Raw genomic sequence first — 20,040 nt, forward strand, 5'->3', positions numbered from 1 at the left:
GTTAATCATCCTCATCCTCCTCTTCTTCGCCGTTAGCTTCCAACGTGGCTTTAATGGCATTTTCAAGTTTAGGCTGTAATTCCCTTGCGGTTGTAAATGCAATGGTAGCTTCTGATCTTCTGTCCTTGCGCAAGTAACATTTACCGAGTAAGAAGAAGATGTTGGCTTCGTCCGGTGCGTGATTGGACAATGGTTCGAGAAGGGTTATCGCTTCCTGTTTATCATATAAAAATCAATCATAGTTAGCAATCAGCCAGATTGAGGTAGAGTGCTAGACCATCTGGCTACTCGGTGTGAAAACTCACATCGAATCGCTGCAAGGCCACCAAAGCTCTGATCCTCTTAAACTGAACCATCGGACTGGTAGGTGCGTAATGTACAGCTCTCTCGTAGAAGTGGATAGCTTGGACAACATCATCGGATTGTTCAAGAACCTGTATGATAAATCAGCCGTTAGTCTTGTGTTCAGATCCACTGGAAGAAAGAAAAGGTGTTCGCTCACCATGCCGACACAACATAATAATACGGCGTTTGTAGGATTGATATCGACAGCTCGCCTGAAGTGATGTTCCGCATATTTGATTTTCCCCGTTTTCATGTATACAAGACCCATACCGTACCTAAATAATGGTGCAATAGGTCAGCTGTTATGACCTCTCTGACTTTTGTTGATAATCTGACACGCTCCGACCACATCGTATCACGACAAGCCATCGTCGTTTGAGAGACCGACCTTTTCTTACGCTACCACACGCTCAAACAATCACTGTCCTTGGTGATAATGGGAAGACCACTCACCAAGCATTATAAAACCTGCCCTCGCTTCGAATAGCATTCCTAAAATACCCTAGAGCTCGATCGTACTCTTCCATCTCAATCGCCTCATACCCACACAGTGTCCAGGCGTAAGAGTTGGAAGGGTCCACTTGAGTCGCGCGTCTGAAGCATTTCATAGATTCTTCGTGATCTTTCTGTAGGGAAAAACAATTTCCAGTCGATATCCAAGATTGAGGTGATTCTTTATTTATCGATATTAACCTCTGAGATAGATGAGATAGGGAAGGTGGATCTGATATGTGCCAAAGCAAGGTGGAATAATGATCCATCGATTGTATACGATATGGTTCATGTTCAAGCAATTTGGCAAAGACTCGACGTGCCTGCAGTGATCAATCTTATCAGTATCCGGTCAGTCGGACAAGATAAGATGCCTATACAGTATCTTCGGAGGTAAAATTACCACCCACCTGAACATAATCGGCCATCTCATAGAAGCATCTCGCAACTATATCCAAGCTCCACGGGCTACTTTTGATATTATCAGGTAATCCGTCCAGCTCAACTATAGCTTCCTGACACTGATACAAGCTCAAGTATCTATAGGCTTTAGCACATTTCCTTATGATATCTCGCAAGAATTCGTCTGCCGTTAATTGAAGCTGAATATCGAGAGATGAAGAATTTGGTGGAGAGGAAATATCGTTGGTTTGACTTGATGTAGTCGATGTAATCGATCTTGATCTCGTTGTTCGAGATCTAGTAGTCACCTTTGACGTTGGAGGTGGTTTGGAACCAGTCCCATTGGAGTTACCGGTACTTTTCAATCTTGAGCTTCTTCTCACTGGTCCATCATTATCTAGTATACCATTCCCATTTAATTCGACCGATTTCAAATTTCCATTTGGTCTCAGCTCCCTTGCTAAAGGCAGATTCATCCCGTTCAGACAGCCTGAAGGTTCAGGGGTTCTTTTCGCGGCATCTTTACCTCTTGCGCGTTTCATCGCGGGAGGTTTGGACGGTTCAGCTTGATTGGTAGGAGTGGCTGAGTTCGAACGTAAAGAGGCTGGTAATAAGTTAGAAGTGGACGGTATGAAATTGGAAAGCAAATTCGGAAGAGGTCTTTTGGGCGCAGCTGGATGAGAAGGTTGATCTGGAAGCTGAAAGGTCGTATCTCCCATTACCGATGGTGTGCTTCGCCCTAATATCAGCATCAAGAATAGCCTTACGCCCGATAGATGAATATGACTCACTCCCAATTAGACGGATTGCCCATCATTCCCAACCTTGAACCACCCGCACCATTACCGACATCAGGCGTGAAGAATCCACCACTCCCAACACCACCATTGGCGGGTATCGTGGCTTTGCGGGCAGGTAGGAACCCAGGCATCTCGGAAGCTGAGCTTCTGGGCATTGGATTGGGCGACATAGTTGGCGGACGAGAGGTTCGGGTTGATGACGCTCTCGAGGGAGCAGGAGGATCCGGGAAAATAGCTTCTATAGGTGGTGGTGAACCTAGGTCACAATGGCACATAAGCATGATGGTCATACATAAGGGTAGGAAATCGCTCACCAATATCACATAAACCTGTGAAAGCTTCCCATAACCATGGATCTTCCTGTAAAGCTTTCTGATAATTCTCTATAGCTATTTCTGGAGCTTTGCCTTTATGCGATAATGAAGCGAGTAACAGATGGGCAGAAGCCGATGTCGATGCTGGAGAAGGCGTCGGTATATCTAATCACAGGATTAGCTATAAAATACCTCACAATAATGGGATCAAGATATTAGCTAAGTTGACGCACTTGTTGGGATACATCTCTTCAAAGCTCTATTCAAGACAGCTTGACCTTCACTATACCTTCCCAAATTTTGGCAGCATTTCGCGACTATCGTCGCACAGGCATAACATGGTATCTGCTTCCTCTTCGACGGGTCGAAAGTCGGTATAGGGGATTCGTCGGGATGATCTACGCCGGCTGAATCTCTTACCAGATGCAAGGCTGAATACGGTTCATCGGATTGAAGGAAACATAGTGCCAGAGTATGCAAAGAATCATGATCGCTTTCTGTGGGAGGGAGAAGGGCATACCATAGCCTCGAGTAGAACAGAGAGGTCGAAGTAGGAGAACTCAAGGATAAATGTTGCAGTCGCTTGAGAAGATGAGGTTGTGAGGGTGCCGAGGAAGAGAGGGTGTTCATGATGAGGAAGTAGGATGGATTCGGTGGGAGAGTATGGTGGATGACCAGGAGAGTCTCTTCTTTATCGTTCGTCTTTCGTCCTGTATCCGTATGTGATTGTTATCATTTGCAAAGGCAACGAATAAGTATGGTAATCTGTCTTGTCATTGCCCAAGTCGTTCAACATTCTCACTTGTTAACTTACCTAGTTCACAACGCACAACACACAAACCAAACATAGAGCGTGACGGTTACGTAAATTGAGCAGAAACAGCATGACGTGGGGATTTCCTTCATGTAACAAAGTACCACGTGTGGACTGATAATGGTCCCCGTTAAGCTTGTTCTGCGCGTTGTTGGCGTTCCTTCCTTACCACGTATGAGCATGAGATATTTGCACAAAACATATGTTAATACCTTGTAAATTCATTTGTTTGCAACTGTCTATCACAACAAGATCCCATAATGAACGTGAGTCTACTTGCCTTCATGACAGAAGAATGTTCAAATCTGACATTAGCTGCATAACCTCAGAACGGTCCCTCCTACCCTGCCGTAAACCCATATCCAGCGCCCGGTGTTGCCCCTCCCCCTGGTCATGGCCAATCTCCAGCCCCAGAAGGAGCAAACCACGGACCAATCGGTGGACCGGGATCAGGATTCCCTCCTCGATCAGGTCTAGCGGGTATGCAACCCAACTCTTACTCTTCTGCTCCCATCCCAAACTTAACTCCAGGAAGCGGAATACGAGGTGGTCTACCAGAAGAGAAGAATGTCGCTCAGATGGTGAAAGAGAACACGAATGTTTACGCCAGGAAGTTTCAAGCGTTGTTGGATAGGTCTACGCCTCATGTGATGGAACGTTGGCTGGTCACTTTGGGGTTGTTCTTGCTTTTTGCACTTAATGTGATATTGAGACAGGGAGTGAGTATTTCTTTTTCTCAACTTGAAATTACATCGCTCCGAGTGTCTGTCGGACGTTCTATCCCGCTTATTGGCGAAGTAGACCATTCTAATTCTCGACTGGCACTTCAGTGATCAACCGTGTCAACTTTCTGATCTACCTCACTTGTGATTCGCTGACATGCCATTTACTCTTCACAGTGGTACATAGTCTGCTATGCTCTAGCAATCTACCTGCTCAACCTATTCCTCGCATTCTTACAACCTCGTTTTGACCCTTCCATAGCTGAAGATCTAGCTGCCGATGATGTAGAAGAAGGTGCACCTGGTTTACCCGGTGCGCACGAGAACAAACCTACCACTCCTGGTGGATTGAAAGGGTTGATGAGTGGATTCAGCAATGGAGGTGAAGATGAAGAGTTTAGACCTTTTATCAGGAGATTACCTGGTGAGTCAATGTTTATATTCACGTCGATATCTGCTGATAACTTCGTCTGTCTGTCTGTGCGTCTACTTAGAATTCAAATTCTGGTACTCAGCAACCAAAGCTACCGGACTCGCTTTACTCAGTACCATCACCCGAGCCACTGACGTCCCGGTCTATTGGCCAATCTTGGTCATCTACTTTTTGACTCTGTTCGGCTTAACAATGAGAAGACAGATTCAGTGAGTACGAGAACCTCTTCCTGTGTGGCTGAACCAACCGCTAATGATAGATTGTGACGTATGATAGACACATGATCAAGTACAAATACGTGCCATTCGATCTCGGTAAGAAGACTCGATACGGCAAGAAATAGGTCAGCGTTGGGATACACACGAGAGGACGGATTGATTTACCCTGTGGTGAGGCATGCAATAAGTGAAAATAGAGTGCAAAGATTGGTTTGGTGAAACTAGAGCTGGAACGATCTGATTCGAATTGATAGGCGGATTCCGAAAGAAAGGAGAAGACGGTGGATTTTGGATCTGACATGGAATTGCACCATTTCGATAAATAGATTTTCTTTACAACTACATGACATATTTTTTATGGTCTATTTCTTATATGTATAGAAGGAAAAAATATGAAAATGGATTTCAACATGATTCCAGCGTTCAAATGATTCTTAAATAAGATCATGAGCGCACTCAAAGAGTCCTTCTATCTGCCATTACTCTGACTATACAGCCTACACCAGCGACTTCGGTGAGCTATGAATCATCAAATGAAGACAGATCAGCATACATGTACTTGAATTGAGGAAGAGTGAAAGGTAACATACCTGAGCATGCCAATTCAATAATACCGAACCTGATACGTCCGAACCTTGACCTATAGCTGCCATTCCCTATTTGCACAAGAACAAGATAAGACAGGTTTTAGTACTTTTTCAGCAAGTGACAGATGTGGACTTATGACCCACCTTGTAGATATAAGCCATGAGGTGATCTTGTTGTTCCTGACCTAGACTCTTGAGGATAGTCGGGATCTCAGATGCTCGAGTGGAATTGAGTATGAGAAGAAGGGAATTTGTCGTGAGGTCCTGTGAAATCATCATCATCAATATAATTACATCACCAAGTGATGTATCACTAAGACTGATTTGCGGATGTATCTGAAAGGATAAGTATACTTGGACTCACTTTAGCTTCGTCCACACCATCTCCATAAGGAGGTTCAGACAAGATCGTATTTAATGCACCAGGTATATCGCCCCTATACGCCATTCGCATCAGCGACTGACATTATCACAAATGATCTCAGATTAAGGAAGGTACCCACCTAGAAACCAAATTCCTGACTTCGCCTGCTTTCCTCTGAGCATCACTCAACACCCCATCTGGACCTCTTGGATCCGGGTCGTAAAGGTCCGAAGGAAGTAAGACGTCTTCCTCGAGCGCGTCGATGTTGATCTTTCGGAAGGCGTACTCTGACATCGTAAGGGGTATAATATATAATTGAAATGTGTCCGAGTATGTATGGACGGTATTATACGTTATCTGTTGAATGCATTGATTGCTGTTGTTGTCACTCATGACGCACAGCCAGAGAAGGGAGGATGCTTAAATGGGTAACAGGAATAGTGTATAGACATATGACATATGACATACGAGCAGTGGAGGTGGTACTCGAGTACCAACACCACTTCACAACTTAGAACCTCTTTCATCAGTGAAGCGCCGACGACAACTGTCCAGTAGGCAAACCGTAAGGAGGGATCGCAGGATGGCAAAGAAGAGTAGCAACCCAGCTGATGCTTTCCGTGAGTTTGTATATCCTTTGATGTGAGATCACCAGTGGAAACTGACAACCTTTTTGATATTTCGTAGGAAAAGCACAGAGAGCGAAAGAGTTGAAGAAGGTATGTGTCTACCCGATTATACCTGAGACTCGTACAAGACATCGGTGGTATACTGATATCTCTTACATCGAAAATAGAACAAAGAAGAAAGGAAGAAAGTCCGAGAAGCGCAGACTGTCAAAAAGGATACAAGGGAGTTGGAAGCGGATATCAGGTATCTCAAAACCCAAAGTGAGTTTGCGAACTTGAGCTGACCAACTAGCTCAGGCCGAGATCAAAGCGTAGCTTGACATTGGATTGGTGTTGACTCCGGGGCATTTGGATGTTTGTCCATAGCCGATGCATCCTCTAAGACTCGTCTATCCGAGCTCGAATCTGAACTCGCATACATCAAGAAGACCAAAGAAGCCTATGTGGCTGAACATCCCGAAGCCAGAGATCGAGTCTTCGGAGTACGTAAATCGAAAGAGAATGAAGGTGGTCTAACAACAAGGGAAGAATCTCAGAAACATCTGTATGACGAGAATGGCAGATTGAGAGATCCTAAGAAATCCGTTTATTATGATCCGGTTTATAATCCTTTCGGGGTACCTCCTCCTGGTTTGCCATATAGAGAGAGGAGTGAGTGGACTACTGCTTCAATGTCAGCTGAAAATAATGGGTGAAATCAAGCTGATATATCATATTGATACTTCAGCTCCTGATCAAGTAGAGGAAGAGGAGGAATCAGATGAGGAGGAGGACGAAGATGATGAAGATATCGTAATGCCCGAGGGACCACCACCTCAAGGCGCCGAAGAAGAAGAAGAAGAAGATTCAGACGACTCGGATGATTCAGATGATATACCATTACCTGAAGGTCCACCACCTCCAAAACCTACCGCTGTACCTGCACCACCACCTATGCGAATGGGATTCGGTTCGAGTATACCGCCTTTCCCACCTCCAAATACAGGATTCAGACCACCCTTACCTCGTCCTGTAGCTGTCCCACTACATGCTCACTCACACTCTCAACCATACGGGCAAGCTGGACCAAGTACATTCCGACCACGACATGTACAGCATAATCGACCTCCACCCATGGTCCAGGACCCACTGAGTGATGCTCCCACACAGACATATCAGGGACATAGGATTGCTCAGCATGCCTTACCTGCTCGACCACCTTCTTCCAGTGCTACGGATACCCCCGCCCCTACGATAGCTGGTTCAGCTATTGCGAGCACAAGTGAAGTGACTAAACCAGCTGGAGCAGGTGAAATATCTGCTGCCCCAGTATTGAGAGATCTCAGAAAGGAAGCGACAGTGTTCGTTCCTCGTGGAGTGAAGAAACGCAAGACAGGTCCCGGAGGAGGTATAATCAATGCTGCTCCTGGTGCTGGAGAGATAGATGAAGAAGGTGATGAGAGGAAGAGAACGGTACAGAACAGTGGTAGTGGGGGGTTGATGAGTAAATTGAAGGGTGTATTGGGTGATCAGCCGAAAGTGGATGGGACCAGTGGAACGGGGGAGGGAGAGGATGATGAGTATAAGAGGTTCTTGGAAGGATTGGGTGATCTGTCATAGGTATAGTACTTGCATTGTGACGCAATATGTATGTAACATACCAGGACATGTCATGTACACTACCGTGGATCAGATTTGGGAGGACGAAGAAAACCTCGGAATCTCAGTTGGAACCTTGTCAAAGGCATCTATCAACAGTATGTAGATATCCGTTATCTCGTGCTGATGGACATCTGCGAGATTCATGGCCATCATCATGTAGCTTGCATGCACGTAGTTTTATGGGGTATTCGGCTCGTAGGCATCTTTCAAGCGAGGCATGTCTAGTCCTAGTCCTAGTCCTCGGTCAGTCCGAGTGGGGCGGAGTGACACCAATCGACACCAGAGTGGAGGATGTCCTACTTGTGAATCGCACCGAATTTATCATCGAGTTAAAGTCAGTCAACTTCGCTTCTGCCTACGATATCTATTCCCTCTTTATGATCTTCTCAGCAACCTCTACTCAACATCTGTAAGCACCGGACATAAGATAACATCATAATGACCTCTTTTGGTGAGTCTTTTTTTTTTCTCATCGCAGGATTCATCTGCGCTCCATAGGGATCGGGTCGGCCGAGACATGAAGCAAAATTGATCATTGATTATGATGTTTTGCCTTTGCCTGAGTAGTATTCGTCACCGGGAACGCCAACAAGCTTAAGGAGGTCCAAGCTATCTTGGCTTCTGGAGATAGTGAAGTGAGCGTCACTTCGCAAGCTGTAGATGGTAAGTCATCACTATTTTACAAATTACATTTCCACTTCACCAATTCGCCAGTCCTGAAAGTACCATCTTCACTCCACATGGTACATTGCAAGAACCGTTGAGCTGAGGAGAATCGTTTGAACTACTATAGTACCGGAGATTCAAGGTACTACTCAGGAAGTAGCTATAGCAAAAGTCAAAATAGCAGCTGAAAAGGTATATACCAACCTTAACTCATTCAATCACGATGTACGAGAGTATGCTAATTGGTTGATCATGTATAATGGAATATAGCTAGGTACAGCTTGTGTAACAGAAGATACAGCATTATGTTTCGATGCTCTCAATGGCTTACCAGGTCCTTATATCAAAGATTTCTTAGGGAACTTAGGGCATGAAGGTGAGTGACAGAGTTCAAAATGCATCAGCATGATCATCGCATATCTATCTATTTTTACAACAAATGAACAAACCAAACATGTTTCAAATTCAACATTACTATGAACCTATATTTATTCCGATGATAACTTACTTCTGATCTAGGACTTAACAACCTCCTCAAAGGCTTCAATACCACTCGAGCCCACGCATTGTGTACATTCGCCTATTCACCTGGACCAGGTCAAGAACCAATCTTGTTCGAGGGAAGGACAGAAGGTAATATCGTTCCCGCGAGGGGTCCAACGCATTTCGGCTGGGATCCGATATTCCAACCTATTGAATTGGGTGGTCAGAGGACTTACGCCGAGATGGACGGTGAGGAGAAGAATAAAATTTCGCATAGGTATAGAGCATTGGAGAAGTTGAGGGTGTATCTTCAGGATAAAGCGAAAGAGGGGAATTAGGTATCTTATTGCTTTGAGGTCGGAGAGGTAGATGAGATCTGGGCTTTCTGCTGAAGTTGGGTTGGCGATTTATCTTCATGAATTGAAGTTGGTGTGGAAGGGATAGACGGTGAATTGGTAAATTCAGAGTTGGAATTGGAGATATTATAGAACGAGTCGGGTATTTTGATAGAATGAGATTTTAGGATATCTAAGAATAGAGGGAAGGAGACGGTTGGATAGGTGAATTGTTTGCGTAGAATGTTGAGCTAGAAGGACGATTAGATACAATAAATGTATATATAGATAAGTTCATGAATGATCGTGTTTAACTCACAACTTGTTCATCCCCACAAAGAATCTCCAACCTTTTCCAGTATTCGCTCTCCTTCTTTTCTTTTTCTAGCCATTTCTTCCAAAGTGTTAATCGTTGTCTATCCAACCCCATCTTCCCCATCACGACCAATATCCCCTGAACGTTCTGATCGACCTCTTCACTACCCAAAACATCCTTGAGTTTGTCTGCTTTCTTCTCTATTCTTTCTCTTCCTTGCATATCGACCAATCTGGTCTCAGGGACGCCAACAGCTCTAAGTCTAATCCATTCTCTTCTCCTTACCCACCCACCCCAACCCAACGGTCCAGAATGGCTAGACCACCCTTTCGGCCTGAACCACGCATTATACCTCCATCCCAGCTCATCTGTGCCCGTGCGCATGTTGATCATCCACGGTGTGAGGTATTGCCAATCTGGTAAAGGCGGTTGATAGCTCTCGAGTGTGTAAGACGTTTTGTTTGATCGTGTAAGATTGCCCGTCTGACGTCCGTCTGGACGCTGAGAGGAAGAGGAGAGCGATGGAGCAGAAGTACCCGGGTCGAGCTGTTGGTTTGACCGTTTCTTGCCCATGCTCGTTCTCATGCTCAGACTTGAAGCTGAGGGAATATGATTGGACGGTCGGGTGAATGCTGAGGGGTCGGCGGGGAGTAAACCTCGGGAAGAGAAATAACCTTTTCCCATGATGTATATTCTGGTTCATGAGAATCACGATCAGCTACCGTCCCTTTCGTAATGGTAAAATATCGATCCCACTCACCCTCGTTGATTCTCGAATAACACTACACATCGTAGGCACCGCATAAGATCAGCATTATCTTTGAGAGAGCCGAGTGAACAGCGCGTAACGATGAATAATATAGTTGGACAGACTCACCATCCCATACATATTCCTTTTCAAACTCAACATGACATTCTTCCTCTACATTCACATCTTTCTTCTGTCCCTTGTTTATTTGTATTGGATCGCCTTTCGATTTCTCATACGTCTCATTCTCACTGGTGTCAACTTTAAACACGTGCTCCTGCTCCTCCTCTCCCTCTTCTTCATCTTCAGCTATAGCTTGGTCATCGTCCACTGAGGCTTTTGTCTTGCCTTTGAGGTTATTTTGCGATCTATAAGAGCTCAGTATCGTCCGAAGAGAAAGACGCCTCTTGCTTCGTGCCGAGAGGGACGATAGGATGGCGTCGATGTCTTCTTGTGGAGATTGGACTGTTGTAGGTGGAGTCTGCTGTATAGGCGATGTAGATGTTTCTGGTGTGGACATTACCGGCAGCTGCCTTCTGTTCCACAGAGCTCTTGCCTAGATCATATATTGGGGATGTGAGGTGAAAAGTAAACAGAACGAGGTTGAAAAAAGTCATCGGGAAGCTAATTCGTGTCAGAGGGGTAATGACGTAAGAGCGATCACTTGACTGAACTTGACTTGGGCTGAAACAACAACAAAAGACTTCGAGATGATCATTGATCATTCCACGATATCTCTCGACACCACGTTCAACAGACGATAGCGATAGCGATGATAGAAGTCGGTACTCAGAATCTCAAGCCGACAAGTTTGAATCCCACGTACGAGGTCACCCCGGGAGAAGGAGTCGGGATATTCCAACTCGGTATGTTACAGCTCTCACTCGTCTCGTCCCTTTGTTGGTGATTTGCCATCGCCCTATCAAAAGTAACGTATGATTGGAGATGAGGCGTACTATAGGCATATACTGATAGTCAGTATGATTGACATGTAGGCGATAATTTATGGCATGTCTTGGAACTTATACGTACGCACCGGACGGAATATCCTAAAGTTGAAGTATCATGGGATGAAGATGTGAGTGTGGTGTTTGACATCTGTCTGATAGCATTCGATCCATCTTCCATTTCCTACTCATGGTCATGGGTATATAACCCTATGAGAATGCATACTGATTTCCATGGTGACCATGAATAGAATCCACACAAATCAGCCATTACTGTCCATCTTCCCTATCTCACTCTCTACTTCCCGCCATCACCAATATACCAACTCCTATCCCTTATAAACATCACCCTTCCTCTGCATTCATCATCCTCGAGCAATAATCTAGAACTATCATACGAAACTCAAATTCTGAGTTCTGCGCATATGCCCTTGACTCGAGCTCGTGTAGGTAGACTAATGGGACCTACGTTCATCTCCAAGGCGGGCGATAAATTGGATTTTCCAGGTATATCATTTACACTTCGCTCGGATAACTTGGGAGACGCGGGTTTTGGTCCAAGGGAAGATGTCGTTCAGAGGATTGTAGTGAGACCAAGGGATGATGAGGAGTGGGAACCGAAATTGATCAGTTGTGTTATACAGGTAAGCTCGATCAACTTCCCCCGTCCAAAGGCATTTATATTTCTATGAACAGAAGGAGCTTATGATTACGATCTGATTATGACGGTAGCCAAATAAGGGTATAACCCTAGCTTTGGACGAGGACCATATCATCCCTATAACTATCGGTGAAACCACCTCTCAAGATTTGTTATTGGACTTGGGCGCACCGTTGAGAAAATTTTGGAAAGAGGATGATAGGTTGTCGAAAATATGGGGAGGTGGTGGTGATCATCAAGATGGTAAAGGAGCATGTGAGTTGAGTTGAATCTGATCATGTCGTCGGATAGATCATACAAGCTGATAATAATCATGATATTAGGTTTCTGGAATTACTTTCAATACGGATTAGACTTTTTGATATCTAAAGATGGAGTCGTACAGAAGATCCTATGTCATTCGAATATTGTGGGTTCAACCATATTTAAACCAACACAACCCGGTCCCTCCCCTTTTTCTCTCTCTAGTGTTCTGACTCAATACTGAATGACGATATGACATACATAGCCTGAAACTCCCCTTTTCCAGCGGTACGCCCGATGTCCATGGATCCTTCCCACCCCTTCAGGTCAACTCGACCTCACCTCCAAGGTATCAGCCTTCAGATCACATTTGTCCAAGAGCGAGAAAGCGGAAGAGTACGTAGAACAAATCAGATTGAGCGTACCTACACCTCCTCCTTCAGGGAATGGAGGCGGAGGCGGTGGGAAGAAGAAGAAAAGAAATGGTTCGCCTAATAGTGCTGCTCTGTCGGAGAACGAATCGTCCAAAAGTCCCAGCACGTCTAAGGAGGAAGAAAAAGAGGAAGAGGGAGATGCAATGATACTTGATAGATTGGTAGAAGGTGGTTTGGATGGAATATCGAATTTAGGACAAAGTAGTGAGTATATTGAATACCTATCGACGCTTGAGCGACATGCGTGAACAAAATGTATAAGTGATTGAGATTGCTGACGATATATCGTGATTCTGAATTTTACGTAGAGCTGATTGGGTTCGACGGTTTAATCGTCGAACAAGATAAGAAGAGCGGTGGTATATGTTCGGTAATGATTTATAGAGATGATACGAAGACTCAAACTGATTAAGTTGTACTCGAACACTGAAGGTTCAGACTACGTGTAGTTGAGTGACTGAAAGAGATGGCGGTCGACTTGCGTGACGATGATGGATGCCTTTGATATTATTGTAAACCTGTTTATACATGTTGTAATATGATTGTATGTCTGAAAACGAATGAACAATTGAATGAATCATGCAAAACTCTGTCAATAAGCCAACCACATTTCCGGTGTTAATACTATACAAAATCAACATTAACAAAGTAAGCATGACGAATCTCCCTCTTATGGGACAGATGGATGGTCAATACACGAATACACTTACTCGTCTTCATTGCTCTCCAAGTGGCAAGACTACTTCCAACTTGCCACTTATTAAGTTCCTTTCCTGCCTGTCCTCTGGAAAGATGCAATTCTGGATTTTCAACATCTTCTTCCGATATTATACTATCCAGCTGAATTTCATGAGGATGGAAAGTAGAGTATACGTGAGCTCGAAGGGGCGATCGGAGACCGTCAAATGGTGTTGGCGGACGGAAAGTCAATAAGGGGGAATATGTTTTCTGTAATTGTATCAGATATAAAGGTGATTATCAGCTTGTTTCATTCAGCTACATTTAGAATCTTCTGAATGCCGATCACTTACAGTACAGAATACCACCTAACATCACATGACTCAAGGTCAGCTTGGACTGTTCACAGGACTCTGAGAGATATAAGCTGACATACCATATTAACTAAATCATCCGGACCTTGATTCACTTCAAAGCCATCCCCGAAAGCTCTACATTGCGGGAAGACCGACGTCAAAGTGACCAAAACAGCTCTTGATGCTTTACTTCCAAGTACACCGGCAAAATTCTGTATATCAATTTCACAGTATCAATCAGCTTCTTTCGAACCTTTTGAGATCTAAGATTCTTGCACCTACCATAGCTACAATGCCATCACTCTTCACCAACTCCCCTAGATCTTGCCAGAATTCCTTAGTAAACATCTCACCAGGGACCCTACCACCGGTAAAGCAATCCTGTACGACGTAATCCCACATCGGCACAACCACCAGCGAATCTCCATCTACTTCATCAACTTGTCGAGATTGGGCTTTCTTCATATCTGCTAATTGAGAGACAAACTTCGATCCGTCCATAATATTGGTCGATGCGACGTTGGCAGTGTAGAGTTGGAAATGATTCTGAGCCGCCAGGTAGACTGCTGGGTCGATTTCTGCTTTCCAGAAGAATGGCATCAGCGAGCCACGTATATATTATTACCGGACCGAGGACTGACCGACGATATCCACGTATAACCCTCTTCTGGAAAGTGCAGAAGCGGCTATCCCTACGCCAAGACCACTGTTGCATTATTCACATTAGCTCATATCTTGACCGCAAAACAAGTAAGTCAATGGACATGATCAAAGCTCTCTCTGGCAATTTCTCTTCTTCCACTTCACCTTCCAAACTGACTTCCAAGTCAGTGGTAAGCTGCAAAGTCCTGATGAGTGATTCCGAGGGATCAGATCGATGAGCCAAGACAGCTATCTCCTGTAAATTGAACGTGGCGAAAATCCTACACAGTACGTCTTATCAGCTTCCCCCATATGCCAGATGGGTCTGACGTATTTGATCTTCGATCAGGTATTTGAGATGCTGAGGAAAGTAAAATAGAAAACATACGAATCACCCTGTTCAATCCTTTTACCATCTTTAGCCTGTCGATCTGCAACTTCCCTTATCCATCTACCACCTAAAATCGAATGATCACATCTCATAAACCTATATCCATCCTTTAGATTTTCAGCCACTACGACCTGTCCTGTCAAACTTCTCTCCGAACTTATCAATCTCAATGTGCCGTTGGCCGTCAGGTAAGGTTCGTTCAGTGAAGGACGAAGGAACACTTGTTGTCGTAGTGCAAGGATTAAGAGGGGTATTCGGAATAGAAGTAGAAGAGGGAATGCCTGACGGGGTAAGATTTTAGTCATTTTCGAAGAGGTAGATTTGGATCTTTTGAGTGTTTTCGCAAGAACTATGTTGACTCGAGTAGGGAATGGGGTAGAAGATGTACTAGATCTTAGGAATAGGGAGAACGTAGTCAAGAGTAATGAGAGGAATAAGATCTACGATATCCAATGGATCAACGGTCAGCAAATCAATTAACCTAAGTCACCCTACATGTGATATTCATACAACAGTGTACTTACGGTTTTCTCTGGGTCTTTATTCAGGATGGACACGTTGCTGTTTAGATAACTCGTCCATATCCGCTCAAAAGTGAAAATATGAAATGCGTAAAACCCAGTTCTGTAAAGAGCCGAACCTAAATTCCTGGGTCGATCTGTAGGCTTGGTTGCAGGTAGTATAGGGGATATATGATCCTAAGATTAAATGGGGAATAAGTTATAGTACTCTTGGAGAACAATTGAACCGACAACTTACGAAGCAAAGTAATGCAAAACCCGAAGCACCTCCTACGATACCCATACCCATCACCGCTCTAGAAGCTACCGCACCGTATTCCGGTCCCAGCAGAAGACCCAACCACATACCAATCCGTCTACCATAGACTGCTACCATATCTCCACTTAGTGCGGCCAACCCGAGGCATACCCTTGCAGATATGATTTCTCTTGCAGAGCTTGATAGTGTGATAAACCAGTATATCAAGGCTGATAAAATCGTATATCCAATATCGAGCGGTGTGGTGTGCAGGGAAAGGGGCATAGAATTGTAGAGAGGTGTGAGGAGCTGAATATTGAGTGACAGGAGAAGAGATGTAGGTATGGCCAATAAGACCGGTACGAGATCTACATTTCGGTCTTTTCAGCGCTAATCGGTTTGAGACACGAGAACGAGAAGAAACACTCACATAAGGATATTAAGCGGATCATCTCGTGTTTCCAGGTTCTCTGACTCCGTTGTCTAGCTTGGATAGGTGGCTTTGTTTGTTCCTCCTCGTCCGCGGTGGATGGATCCTCTTCTCCGCTTTCACTGTCAGAGTAATCCTCCTCACCGTCCTCTTCTTCGACGCTTTGTGAGCCGGAATGCTTACTGGTCGATCTAATTCTTCCTTCTTTCCCGCCGATTACAGCTTCTGTCCTTATCTTCGTGTTCTTGCCGGTACCTTCTCTTAATGATTTGCCCTTCAAATCCCTTCTTGATGATTTCTCGTTCTTCGACAGCGAGGCAGCTGAAGATTGGTGTTTCCCTTTCCTCCTACTGTGTGAGGTATCGCCCTTGATCTTACTTGGTCTTTGAGTCTTCCTTGATTTTCTGATGGACTGGGACTGTCTATCTCAGACTCGTCGGTGGCCGTTGAAGTCGAAGATCCCTGAAGTCCACTGGTTGTACCTCCATCAGTCGAGTCTCGTTCACTATCACTTTCTCCTAGGGACAATCCTGTTTCCGAGGTTGATATATCCGTAGCACTATCAGATTCTTTGTGTTCCTTCTTGTACTTGGTTTTTGACCTGGGTATATTCCATTCAGCGGTAAATGGTGCAGAAGCGGGGAAAGTAGAGTCCGGCTCCGTCTCCGTCTCTCGTTCACCTTCACTTTCGCTGTCGGTCGGAATGGGATCTTCAGTGTAAGCTGTGGTAGCGGTGGTGACAGGGACTGTATGTATGGGTGTATCAGGTGAGATGAGTGTATCTCCCCCCTTGAAAGATACTTTTGACATGGTGAAGAAGGGTGATTGATTGTTTACGCTTGGACACAAGAGGTGGAGGTCGTCTCGGATCCGATCGAGGACTCGCTCTGTGGCGGAATGGATTGATGGGTCAGTGTCAGATGCTTTCGACGCTTGAATGATGAAATTAACCAGGATGTTCAATATATTCGAGTAAAGATGAAGACAACAGCCTATGGGAGTAATGGAAGTAACGATTTTCGACAATCAGTGACAGAAGGACAAAGGAGGTTTGTGACAGACTTCAATCCCTTTGGAGCTGTATACGAGTATGGCACTTCAAGGTAGATAACTCCCATTGCCCAATGCCCAGGAATTGAGAGTATATTGACATGGTCAAGCATAGTATTTCATATAGATATATACTATATAAATAAAGAGAGACCAAGATGGTAAACCTGTATGTATACCTGTAAGAGGGATAACCATCGATCAAGGTTTTTTCATCTTCTTAAACTAGGATAATCAGACAATAAAATGTCACGTCAGCTCAAGGTATGATACCTACAATTAAGACTAGTGTCAATGACTTGGGGGAGAAGCAGAAGAGACATGGTAAAAACCCACTATTGCCTCCCAATGTCCTTGAATACTAGCTTGTTTCCTATCCGCAAGTTCAAAACGATTTTTAGCAGCATTCCACAAATTTGATTTAACGATTTCATCGATAATTTCGAGAAATGCGGTTTCTTCCTCGGAAGTGAATGGCTTTTTACCCTGTTTAGGACTCTCTGTCAGTTGTCTCTCCTTGCAGTGGTAGCAGAAGAGGTATAAGATGCAGTAGGTATCTCGTGTGTATGAGAGAAGGATGAGATTGACAAATTGGGCTCTACACTCACCTGAGATATTCGAGATTTCTTGGATGAACCCGATACTGAGCGTTTAGGTTTCTCTTCCGAGTCGGAAGAGTATTCTCTTTTGGTAGGCATGGTGGCTGTTCAGTGTTTACGAGTGGTGATGGTATAAAGTACCGTAAGAGAACCGTGATAGATGAATATGAATGGCAAACAGATTGAGGTGGATAATCTGAATATGACGAGAGATGGGAATATTTGCAGAAGGCCATAGTTATAACACTCTGATACAATCGAGTCTCTTTCATTGAACATCAACTTCATGGGGGAATAGGGTCATTCCGTTACCTTGACTACCGATGCTGCACCGAAAATAATCACATCAATCCAAAGGATGTGATCCACTTCGAGGGCATCCATATTCGGACGGTTTTGGAAATAACAGGTACAAGCAATCGAGCTTGTTCGATACCAATTGTGCGAAAGACATCACTCCTTATTCCACCCTTCAGCCTAATATCCGGAAATAGTTCGGACGATTCTCATGCTCGATCCAATCCGACAGAAGATGGTGACCGAAGGGCCATTCATCCAAAAATATGTATCAATGTAATCAAGAGGATGCATCTTTTTCAACCAATAGTGTAGCTATGAATCCTATTGGTCCTGACTGTGCCTCTTGAGAGCTCTGATCATTTGATCACCTAGCATGGTCTATGATCGATTCCCATTTCGAGGCTTTTGCATCCTCTTATACTATTTGGATTGACATCTCGTCAGCTCAATCCATATCTGTCCACACTCAATTCTCAATGCAAAGTATGTATACGCAGTTCATAATGACACTTACCATAGCTATCCAATGATTGATACATACATCCGCACTCCTATTCCCAGCCAACTCAGGAAAATTCATCTTGATTTCCGACCAGTCTCCCCCACTCTGTTAGACCAAAGAAGGGAAAGGAGGCTGAAAATCACTCGACCTGATTGGGAGTACTACACCTTCTAAGTGTACGTGTTCTGTCTTTGTCATTCTTGTTCATTTCATCGTATCCTCTGTAAAACTTTTCTACTCTTTTGTCGTTCTTCTCTTTCAGTATCCATATCCCAATAAAACCATATCACATCCGAAGCCTTTGACTTGACTTCGACCTAATCACCTAGTGAGTAGCTCGATCCTCCAATAGATCGTACATCAGCATAAGTCTATAGGGTGTTTAGCTGACGTTATTCGTATCCTGTCATCAGCCAATCGAGAACACTTTACTACAACAACGTTACGATGCCACCTAAAGTAGAGAAAGAAGCATGGAACGAAGAACATAACGTGAGTCGTACAGGATTCTAGGATCATGCGATCTCTTCCAACTATCAGTACGACTTCGTGAGATTAATCATTCTACGGTGAATCAGACGATTTTGCTTCGAGGTATCATTCGACAATCTCTCGTGCACAGATCAGATATCTACCAGCTCCCAGGACTTGAAGGTGTATCGGAGAACGGCGGCGATAGGATCAACAAGAAACTTCAATCGATCTTGAAGAAAGTATCAGAGAAGTACCCAGGAATGGTAGATGAGGAGCTCAAATCTTTGGGTAGAAGTAGATCAAAGAATGGTGATGGTAATGGTATCGCTACTCCCACTTCTTCACCCAAGAAAGACAAAGGTGGAAATGGTAATACAACACCAAAGAAAAGAAAGGTCAAGGAAGAGGACGAAGAGGAGTGAATTAGCTTTCTCTAGAAGTTTGACAAAGTATCTCGAGTATTTTAGATTAGATTTGCGTCATGCAGAAATCCATGAATACGTATATCGTACAATGCATCTTTTGCTATTGAGAATATAGGTCCATATAGATGTACATATATCACTTGGATATTAAATAGAATTTATCTTCCCTTCAACGATCAACGATCACATCTTTTTGTACTGGTTGCAAGAGGCAGTGAATATAGAATCTAACGTCAGCTCAAATTGTTTTTATTGTAGATCACAATTATTGAAGATCGACAAAGATGATTTTTGGTGGAAGAAAAACTCACCATAGCGATCCAATGCTGTGCTACCCCATTGGCACCTCTCTTGACCATTTCAGGATTAGATTTCAATTCATTCCAAAGATGTTTCTTGACAATCGCGTTGATACCTTGGCGGAATTTGGCTTCTTCGGATGACGTCCAAGATGTTTTGGTCTTTGATGGGGTATGGCGATTCAGCATGTCTACAGTGACCCTCTAGTATGTATGTTGGCAGGGAATGAAAAAGAAAAAAAAGGACAAAGGACGAATCAAGTTGAACTTACTTTACTTGGTGAACTGGCAACTTTCTTCTTCTTTCCATTTCCATTTTGTTCTTCGACGAATGGCTTGAGATCTCTTTCGGATGATGAGGACATTCTTTCTCGTTTAGGTGGCATGTCGTGATGAAAATCTATTCCTGCTCTGAAAATAGTTCGCAATGTATATCGTTATGTTAGATTTGTAGCTATGTGTTGTATTCTTCGTCCCTACGTTGAAGAAGAGGATGTTTGATGTATATATAATGACCATTAGATGTTATGGTTGAATATGA

General features: G+C 44.0%; 11 protein-coding genes across 11 annotated transcripts; 5 read left to right on the forward strand and 6 right to left on the reverse strand.

The window, feature by feature from the left end:
* Window position 1: 1 nt before the first annotated feature.
* On the reverse strand, window positions 2–2,983 carry L199_005846 (uncharacterized protein; the record flags this gene model as incomplete). Its single annotated transcript, XM_064891549.1, has 8 exons — window positions 2–214; window positions 306–434; window positions 503–620; window positions 799–1,160; window positions 1,248–1,971; window positions 2,031–2,295; window positions 2,354–2,518; window positions 2,587–2,983. 8 exons carry the CDS (start codon window positions 2,981–2,983, stop codon window positions 2–4), a joined length of 2,373 nt encoding a protein of 790 aa, XP_064747621.1.
* Window positions 2,984–3,427: 444 nt separating this feature from the next.
* Window positions 3,428–4,665, forward strand: L199_005847 (uncharacterized protein; the record flags this gene model as incomplete). The annotated part of the gene is made up of 5 exons (XM_064891550.1): window positions 3,428–3,433; window positions 3,497–3,886; window positions 4,067–4,313; window positions 4,384–4,531; window positions 4,599–4,665. 5 exons carry the CDS (start codon window positions 3,428–3,430, stop codon window positions 4,663–4,665), a joined length of 858 nt encoding a protein of 285 aa, XP_064747622.1.
* A 331-nt stretch (window positions 4,666–4,996) lies between these two features.
* On the reverse strand, window positions 4,997–5,785 carry L199_005848 (uncharacterized protein; the record flags this gene model as incomplete). The annotated part of the gene is made up of 5 exons (XM_064891551.1): window positions 4,997–5,059; window positions 5,131–5,196; window positions 5,272–5,391; window positions 5,492–5,564; window positions 5,631–5,785. 5 exons carry the CDS (start codon window positions 5,783–5,785, stop codon window positions 4,997–4,999), a joined length of 477 nt encoding a protein of 158 aa, XP_064747623.1.
* A 289-nt stretch (window positions 5,786–6,074) lies between these two features.
* On the forward strand, window positions 6,075–7,719 carry L199_005849 (uncharacterized protein; the record flags this gene model as incomplete). The annotated part of the gene is made up of 5 exons (XM_064891552.1): window positions 6,075–6,111; window positions 6,179–6,210; window positions 6,288–6,381; window positions 6,487–6,771; window positions 6,848–7,719. 5 exons carry the CDS (start codon window positions 6,075–6,077, stop codon window positions 7,717–7,719), a joined length of 1,320 nt encoding a protein of 439 aa, XP_064747624.1.
* A 480-nt stretch (window positions 7,720–8,199) lies between these two features.
* On the forward strand, window positions 8,200–9,248 carry L199_005850 (inosine triphosphate pyrophosphatase; the record flags this gene model as incomplete). The annotated part of the gene is made up of 5 exons (XM_064891553.1): window positions 8,200–8,212; window positions 8,329–8,424; window positions 8,555–8,619; window positions 8,698–8,803; window positions 8,947–9,248. 5 exons carry the CDS (start codon window positions 8,200–8,202, stop codon window positions 9,246–9,248), a joined length of 582 nt encoding a protein of 193 aa, XP_064747625.1.
* Window positions 9,249–9,253: 5 nt separating this feature from the next.
* L199_005851 (uncharacterized protein) lies at window positions 9,254–10,829 on the reverse strand (the record flags this gene model as incomplete). Its single annotated transcript, XM_064891554.1, has 4 exons — window positions 9,254–9,496; window positions 9,565–10,255; window positions 10,322–10,343; window positions 10,439–10,829. 4 exons carry the CDS (start codon window positions 10,827–10,829, stop codon window positions 9,254–9,256), a joined length of 1,347 nt encoding a protein of 448 aa, XP_064747626.1.
* A 252-nt stretch (window positions 10,830–11,081) lies between these two features.
* L199_005852 (uncharacterized protein) lies at window positions 11,082–13,006 on the forward strand (the record flags this gene model as incomplete). Its single annotated transcript, XM_064891555.1, has 7 exons — window positions 11,082–11,175; window positions 11,305–11,387; window positions 11,508–11,900; window positions 11,989–12,172; window positions 12,241–12,326; window positions 12,426–12,798; window positions 12,903–13,006. The coding sequence occupies 7 exons, from the start codon at window positions 11,082–11,084 to the stop codon at window positions 13,004–13,006; spliced, it is 1,317 nt and encodes a 438-aa protein (XP_064747627.1).
* Window positions 13,007–13,186: 180 nt separating this feature from the next.
* L199_005853 (uncharacterized protein) lies at window positions 13,187–16,660 on the reverse strand (the record flags this gene model as incomplete). The annotated part of the gene is made up of 12 exons (XM_064891556.1): window positions 13,187–13,218; window positions 13,305–13,542; window positions 13,626–13,640; window positions 13,709–13,840; window positions 13,911–14,206; window positions 14,270–14,334; window positions 14,393–14,551; window positions 14,659–15,101; window positions 15,186–15,359; window positions 15,421–15,788; window positions 15,851–16,154; window positions 16,229–16,660. The coding sequence occupies 12 exons, from the start codon at window positions 16,658–16,660 to the stop codon at window positions 13,187–13,189; spliced, it is 2,658 nt and encodes an 885-aa protein (XP_064747628.1).
* A 441-nt stretch (window positions 16,661–17,101) lies between these two features.
* Window positions 17,102–17,598, reverse strand: L199_005854 (uncharacterized protein; the record flags this gene model as incomplete). Its single annotated transcript, XM_064891557.1, has 3 exons — window positions 17,102–17,125; window positions 17,237–17,386; window positions 17,509–17,598. The coding sequence occupies 3 exons, from the start codon at window positions 17,596–17,598 to the stop codon at window positions 17,102–17,104; spliced, it is 264 nt and encodes an 87-aa protein (XP_064747629.1).
* Window positions 17,599–18,748: 1,150 nt separating this feature from the next.
* L199_005855 (uncharacterized protein) lies at window positions 18,749–19,197 on the forward strand (the record flags this gene model as incomplete). Its single annotated transcript, XM_064891558.1, has 2 exons — window positions 18,749–18,793; window positions 18,880–19,197. The coding sequence occupies 2 exons, from the start codon at window positions 18,749–18,751 to the stop codon at window positions 19,195–19,197; spliced, it is 363 nt and encodes a 120-aa protein (XP_064747630.1).
* Window positions 19,198–19,383: 186 nt separating this feature from the next.
* L199_005856 (uncharacterized protein) lies at window positions 19,384–19,885 on the reverse strand (the record flags this gene model as incomplete). Its single annotated transcript, XM_064891559.1, has 3 exons — window positions 19,384–19,398; window positions 19,512–19,661; window positions 19,772–19,885. The coding sequence occupies 3 exons, from the start codon at window positions 19,883–19,885 to the stop codon at window positions 19,384–19,386; spliced, it is 279 nt and encodes a 92-aa protein (XP_064747631.1).
* Between the last annotated feature and the right edge of the window lie 155 nt (window positions 19,886–20,040).

The sequence above is a fragment of the Kwoniella botswanensis genome, chromosome 1, assembly GCF_036426115.1.
Source record: "Kwoniella botswanensis chromosome 1, complete sequence".
NCBI classification, from domain to species: domain Eukaryota; kingdom Fungi; phylum Basidiomycota; class Tremellomycetes; order Tremellales; family Cryptococcaceae; genus Kwoniella; species Kwoniella botswanensis.